We start from the raw sequence: 7,839 nt of genomic DNA on the forward strand, positions 1-7,839 counted from the left end.
CATAAACCTATGTAATATTAATGTATGGAAGAGAAAATTTTTGAAAAAAAAAAAAAGAATAATTTTAGAGATGCCTACCTACCTGTTATGATCGATTATTATAAAATACATGTATATATTTTTTAAAATGGAGTTTTTTTTGTTTTATTTTCGAATAATAATAACGCAATCATTTTAATAATTTAATGAAAAAAAAATAATGTTATTGTTTTTTGTTGTAGTTTTGATGACGGTTGCATTCGAACGGATTTAAACCAAAGTCATGTGGGTAAAAGAAATCATCTGATTGGTTGATATTGATTTATGTCGTCTTCTGCTCGTTCTCTCTCTGTTCTTACCAGAGGAATCGGTATCGTATTTTTTATTTTTATTTTTTCGTATTATTATTATTATTATATCGGATTTTAATTTGATTTTTAAAACGCGCAAAATAAAAAATTATTGTTTTATATTATGGTTATTTAAAAAAAAAAACTTAATTTGATATGAAATAGTTTATTAATCGTGATTTAAACGACGTTATTTAATTTAAGTCGACGTTGAATTTTTTTTTTTTTTTTGTTTGGATTTACTTTTCGGTGTCGCAGAATGCGATGCATTTTTTTTTTTTGAGAGAGAAATCGTGCAATTAGGTCATATTCCATTCTATTGATTTTTAGGGTGGAAAAACAGAAGGGTTGAAAAATAACTCTCATTAGCGGTATATCGGGCAAACTGTGAATATCGTTGGAATTTTAGTGTAAAAATTTTAAAATACGAGAGAAAATTTTTTAATAATATTAATTGTCATGTTTTGGTTATAAAAGTTTTTATTTATATAATAAATTCAGGTAAGTTTATAATTTATTGTACAATATTTGTGTTTTTTTAATTTTTAATTTTCTTCATTTTCTTTAAAATTAACAAAAAAAAATTTTTTTGTTTTTATTGTTCAAAACTTTTAAAATCCATTTGTTATTTTTTATTTATTATCATCTTACCATATAATTATTCATTTGTTATTATTATTATTATTTATTATTTTTATTATTTTAAAATTTTAGCGAAGGAAAATTTTTTTTTTTTTTTTTTTGGAAAACTTCCTCTCAAAAATTGTTTTAATTATTCGAAATAATTTTAAAAAAAATTAATTCAAATAAAGGTTTCTTTGGTATTTAAAAAAAAAAAAAATTTACACAATGGGAGAAAAAAACTTATTTACACTATTCGACTTTTTTTTTTTTTTCTCCTAATTTTTCATTATAAATATGGTAAACTTTTAATTACATAAACTTGAGGAGTTTTGGAGAAATTATAATTAATGATTGTCTTCATAAGTTTAACAATTAAACTTTTGTTGTAAATTTTATTTCATTGTTTAAAAGAATAAAACAAATTTGTTTTTTAGATACTTTTGAAAAAGTAATTTATTTGCAAGTGAAGCCATGCAGTGCCCAGACGATGTTTCATTACAGCCTGGAAAAGGTCAACCTTTTAAAATTATGGATTACACAAAGGAACATAAATTTGGCATTGTCGCATCCGATTTAAGCGATCTCATTAAAAAAGCATGCATTAAATTAAATATTGTGCCGGGAACTCCAGTCAAAGTTACACTGGAACAAGATGGAACCGAAGTCGAGGATGAGGATTATTTTAGCACATTAGAAAAAAACACAGCACTCATGATTTTGATAAACGATCAAAAATGGCTTCCACCAGGAAAATTACCCAAGTGAGTTTATTAAATTTTTTTTTTTTATGAAACAATTATATTTTAATGGAATCAATGCATGGTTATATATACATTTAAACATTTTAGATACAAGATAGTGATTGATGAACCGGATGGTGAAGGAATACCTCCAAAACATTTACAAAAACTTGTCGATAGATTGCATTCAGATTTGACTTCGATAACATTGTTAGGAGGTAAAGAATTAGAATTGTTGGCAGATATGGATCCGGATAGCATTGCAGATTTTTTCCCAGGAGATAAGTAAGTTATGAATTAAAATAAAATGAAATAATGATATTATAAATTTAAATAGTTTGTATATTTTTTACAATTGATTAAAGTTATTTTTTACAGTAAAGTTTTTTTAGAAACACTTAAAGAAGCCAGCAGCAGGTTTCTGGCGGAAAAGCAACAAGCTAAGGATGCAATGGATTTGCTCAAATTATATCATTGCCATCACATTGCATCAGATTCGAGTTCTGGTGAAAAAACGACTGCTTAAAACATTTGTTTGATCTCATACGGTTGGAATTACCTAAAGTTCATGTTTAAATCTGCACTCATGAGGTACTCTTTACATAACTTTTAATCACATTAATAATTGAAGGTATAAAAAAAAAAAAAATAGTTTAGTTTTCAGTCAATATTTCTTATTCGAATGAAATAAGAATTAATTTAGTTTTGTTTTTTTTTTTTTTTTTTTTCGTTAAAATTATTTTTGTTATTTTTGTTTAAATTTTATATTTCATAATAACATTGTTGAATTCTTTTTTTTGAAGTTTAATTATTTAAAAAAGGGTTTTAAAAATGTGGTTGGGCATTTGTGGTGTCTACCCGATTAGATGTAAGTAATTAATTTTCTTTTTTTGTTTTTTTTTTTTTTTTTTATGGGAAATTATATGTAAAAATATGTTAAAGTTCATCTGAATGTTTTCGAACGTTTATACGAACGAAAGTAAGTAAGCTAAATACTGCCATAAAGAGAAAATTATTGTGAATTTTATATATTAAAAAGCATATCACAAGTGTAATAATTGAATTTTTCATTTTTTTTTTTTTTTTTTTTTTTGTATTTTGATTCAATGAAAATGATGCAAGCGAAAAGAGGTTATATAATAATAATAATCATCATTCATTCACAAAAATGAATTTTTTTTTTTTTTTTTGTAAATTAATGAAGGAATCGCGCCCAAGTTGCATTTATAATTAAATTCAAAGGTCCAAAATTGTAAACTGAGTATTCGATAAGAATGAATTTTTCTTTTTTTTTTTTTATAAAGAAGATAAATAATAATAGGGATGTAAGGTAAAATTATATACTTTTATTATTATTATTATTATTAAATAATGATAAAAAAATGATAAGCTCTGTTTAAAAAATATAATTTACTCGCAAAATAGACTCTTTAATAAATAAATTAATCAAATTTTTTTTATAGGTAAATATATTAGGTTATGAATGTCTAATATTTATAGAACATTTATTAATTACACAAAATAATCATTATTATTAGTGTTTGATAATTAAAAAAAAACAATTAAATAAATCACTGTAAGGTAGAAACCAACAATTTTTTATATTTACATATATATATTATAAAATGGATACGTATTATTATTAACAAAAAAAAAATTTACATAATAAATAGGATTTAATAAAATTTCTTTCTTATTTTTTTTTTGTCTTAATGTTAATTAATGAATTAAATTATTGTCAAAATTTGTGTGATATTAATGTTAATAAAAAAAAAAAAAAATATTACACTGATAGGAAAAATAAATAAAATAAAATAAATAAATAAATAAGTGCACTAAAAAAATTGTACTGCCGTCAATAAAGGCTAAGTAAAATGATCAGACTGATTAAGAATTATTTAATTTAAGTATATATATTAATATGTACGTAGATTTATAAGTGTATATGTAATTATATTAAATAATATACATAAATTTGGAAAAGTTTGTTTTTTTTTTTTTTGGAAATGGCGTGTGAATACTGTCTTCTACATGAGAATCTCATATTAATTTATGATGATGATGACTATGGATTGTATTAAAATTTTTTTTTTTTAATGAAATTCATTTATTTAATGAATAAAATAATATTATTGTATGTAATTTTGTTTTATATTTCCATTCACGCCATTTTAAAAAGAAAAAATAAAACAGGAATTATAATTACCTATAATTAGATGTATTAGAAGCCCACCATTTTGATGATGATGATGATGATGATGAATCACATCAAAATGATGTTTGCTCAAAAAAAATAATTTTTTTTTTTTTTTTTTTATATCTTTAATTACTTTTTTTACTTTTGATTACTGTTTTTAATATTTTAGATTTATCGTATGTATAATATTTCTAATAAATTTATATAGTAAATGTGAATGAAATTGGTTTTTTTTTAAATTTTCCTTACTGTGATATTATATGTTTATGTATTTTTTACGTTTAAATTTGTTTTGAAAAAAGCGCGCCTTTTTTTAAACGTGGTTAGTTTCGATAGTCGCACGTCTTTTTTATTGACACGTCAATACAAATCGATATATATATTTTAAAAAAACACTGTACGTGCAATTTATATGATCTAATTATAATAAAATGATCTCGAAACTTAGCCAAAATTTTTTAAAAATGTATTCGTATTGGAAAACATGACTGAATAAATATGTATTATAATAAAATGTTACATTAATAAATTAGTTAATTTTAATAATATAAAATTTTTTACATTTTTTTTTTTTTGTTATAAATTGAAAAAAAATTTTTTATAAAAGCTTATATGAATTTTTTAATAAAATGACAGAAAATATTGATGAATTACCAATATTGCCACCGAATAAAGATTATTCAAATACAGATGCTTCGGAAAGTACTAGATTATTGGAACCTAATTTTCCAGTTATATATAAAGTAGCAGTGACGCCATCTTCGCCAACAAGTAATAAAATTTCAAGTAATGATAGTTACCAGGGAACAGCAGGAACTAGTCAAGGCTCATCTAGAACCAGATTATTGGATCCAACCTTAACTCCTGTCGATCCACATACTGGTAATACATATCAATTGAAGAGATGATGTGTTTGTTATACACATTATTAAATTTTATAATGTGATGAATGTATTTTTAAGGAAGTTCTAAATTTTTGTATGTGAAAGAAAAATTCAGGAGACCTTCATTCTTGTCTGACTTTGGATGTAAAACACCTAGAGACAACAACAAATCACCTAATCAAAGAGTAGGAAACATGAAAAAAGGTAATAATTTTAAGTTGACAGCAATGCGATTATGAAATGATAATGTATATTTTTTTGTTCCATTGTAAATCGTTTAAAAAAAAAAACAATTTGAAAGTGAACGATATGAGTGGTAAATGCATAAATAACCTCCTGAGATAACACCTTACAAAACATTTTTATTTTTTTTTTAAATTTTATTTTATTTGTTTGATTTTAATATTTTATTTTATTTTTTTTGAAAATATTTTTATTTCGTTTACATTTATTAATTAATTTTAATTTGATTTTGTTTTAATTTTTGTTTTTTTTATTTATTTATTTATTTATTTTTCTTCTTTTTTTTTTCTTTTTCTTTTTTTTTTTTTAGACCTTAACCTCAATGTTTTTGCCGAGCAAATTCTTCCGAGTGTGCCTCCAAACACACCTAGTCCCTCTGGGTGGCGTGATCCCTCAAATTTGGAATTATTTGATCATAAAATTGATGACATACAAACAGACAGTAGCCTTTTCGATAGTGACTTGTCTTCGCAAGTCACAACAAAAGCCTTACCTTCAGAGTCTGATAATACATCCATAACGAAAGCATCTATTGAATCATTAATAAGAGCTGATAAAAGTAAACCCATGATACCCACTGATTGGTATTTTGATTCGAATCACACTCTAAGTTCTGATCATTTAAATAATACTAAATCAGCTCGATCAGGTTTTTTAAATATGAAAACTGTAGGGTCTACAGCTTACATGAAATCTTTATGGAATAATAAAAATCAAAAAAATGTTCAACATCATTGTTTTATGTCAGATATTACAGATGTGAGACAAATGGAAAATGCTCTATTACAATTATTGGAAGACTTTCATTCTGGAAAATTAAGAGCTTTCGGTGAGTGATTGATTGATTGTCCCAGTGCTAGACCACTTGTCGTAATCACATTAATATTTATAAAAAGGTATTTATCGTTCATCTTGGATTATTATTTAATAGCAAAAGATTGTAGCATGGAGCAAATGCAAGGAATAAGAGAACAACAGGAACGTTTGGCAAGACTTCATTTCGATTTAGGTGCTCAACATGACCTTTTTGCTCCTCTTAGTAACGAAGGCCTTCGTGCAAATCAAGAAAATATGAAAAAATTAATGGGAAGTTTAGAGCAATTGAGTTTATCAATTGAAAAACTACAGTTGTTTAGCAAAGACGTCGGACAATAAATTTATTATTATTATTATTATTAATAATCTTTATTTAAAATAATTTTCTGTTTTTGTTTGGTTATGAAAAAGGGTAAATGGGTTTTCAATGTGTTCAAGGTTTTTTTTGTTTTTTTTTTTACAATTATTTAAAGGTATTTGTTTTGTTTTGCGGTTTTGTTTGTAGGTGGCATCTTTTATAATATTAATTTCCTTGCGGCCATTTTGAAATTTTTTTGTTTTTGTTAAATTTAATTGAGTGCCAATTTTTTATAGCTTACTTTTTTTTGTTATTTTACAGCCTAACATTTGACTTAATGACTTAATAATTAATTTCTTTTTTTTAATATTAAAAATTTAACTCACTTCATTACTTTCTACATATATTCAGTAAATTTAATAATATTTTAAAGTATTCAATTTATATATATATATTTTTCTCTTTTAATAATCTTATCGTAATATCCGGGATAAATCACATGTAATGTAATGTAATAATAATAATAATAATAGTTTAAGTTAATAATTAATTAATTTTCGATTTTTTTTTTATAATCCTAGTCAATCAATGATAATTTTAGCGTTTGTATTATATTTTATATATCACTTTATGTTCTGTGTACCTAATAATGTTTTTTTATATAATTTCTATAATATGTTATTATTATATATATACGGAAAGTTTACAATAAAATATTTTATTTTAAATTATTTATATTAGGGAATTTTTTTTTTTTTTTAATATAATTTTATTTCTCGTGTGTTATGATATAAGTTTAAATATAAAAATGAATGATATTGTTTGTTTGTTTGTTTGTTTGTTAAGGAGAAAAGAATTTTTTTTATTTTAAATTTAAATTTAAATATATATATTTTGTATTTAAACATAATGTAGACGATAGACATAAACTCATTAGTTAGTTTATGGTTGAAAAAAAAAGAATTCAATAATAATAATAATAAATATTATGAAATTTTTATTTTAGCATATACATATACATATAAAATAAATGTAAAATTTTACACACACAAACACATTAACTGCAGCAAAAAAAAAAAAAATATGGAGGAAGGAAGGAAGGAAGAAAGGAAAGAAGGAGCCATATTTTATTTTATTTTATTTTATTTTATTTTATTTTATTTTTAACCTTAAAAAGTTATTAAAAATACTTTTTTCAAATTATATTTCTCTTTTTTTGTTTACACATATGTTTATCTTATGAGTTTTTTATTTTTTTAAAAAACATTTACACACATAATAAAAATTAAAATTTTTTCCCATTATTATTATTATTATTATTATTATTTAAAAATAATATTTATTATTATAAATTAAAACGTCGGAGTTAATTATTATTAGTTTCAAATTTTGACCGCAACGTTTTTAACATAATGTTATTTGTCGCTAGTGTCGCTATGTGTATATAACCATCCATCAATCACGTTTCTCTTAATTTAATTGTCATTTGTCTTGTCAGATTTGAAAAGGTTCGTTCAGTTTGTTCGTGTCCGTCCTCATTATTATTATTATTAGTTTATAAATTTTTTAAAAAGTGTTAAAATTATGTAAAAAAATAAAAATAAAAATAAAAATTTGTTCGTTTTTAAATATTATGCCGGTCGTCTTTGTTAAATAAAATGTAAGTATTAATCATTTTCATTAATTTATTATTATTATTATTATTATT

At 22.7% G+C, this 7,839-nt stretch overlaps 2 protein-coding genes across 2 annotated transcripts; both read left to right on the forward strand.

Moving 5' to 3' along the window:
* Positions 1-1,424: 1,424 nt before the first annotated feature.
* Phum_PHUM478390 (DNA fragmentation factor subunit alpha, putative) lies at positions 1,425-2,219 on the forward strand (the record flags this gene model as incomplete). The annotated part of the gene is made up of 3 exons (XM_002430381.1): positions 1,425-1,714; positions 1,802-1,978; positions 2,072-2,219. The coding sequence occupies 3 exons, from the start codon at positions 1,425-1,427 to the stop codon at positions 2,217-2,219; spliced, it is 615 nt and encodes a 204-aa protein (XP_002430426.1).
* Positions 2,220-4,150: 1,931 nt separating this feature from the next.
* Positions 4,151-6,172, forward strand: Phum_PHUM478400 (uncharacterized protein; the record flags this gene model as incomplete). The annotated part of the gene is made up of 5 exons (XM_002430382.1): positions 4,151-4,169; positions 4,527-4,772; positions 4,853-4,978; positions 5,328-5,846; positions 5,949-6,172. 5 exons carry the CDS (start codon positions 4,151-4,153, stop codon positions 6,170-6,172), a joined length of 1,134 nt encoding a protein of 377 aa, XP_002430427.1.
* Positions 6,173-7,839: the final 1,667 nt, after the last annotated feature.

The sequence above is a fragment of the Pediculus humanus genome, genomic scaffold (genome assembly GCF_000006295.1).
Source record: "Pediculus humanus corporis 1103172108255 genomic scaffold, whole genome shotgun sequence".
In the NCBI taxonomy this organism is placed as follows: domain Eukaryota; kingdom Metazoa; phylum Arthropoda; class Insecta; order Psocodea; family Pediculidae; genus Pediculus; species Pediculus humanus.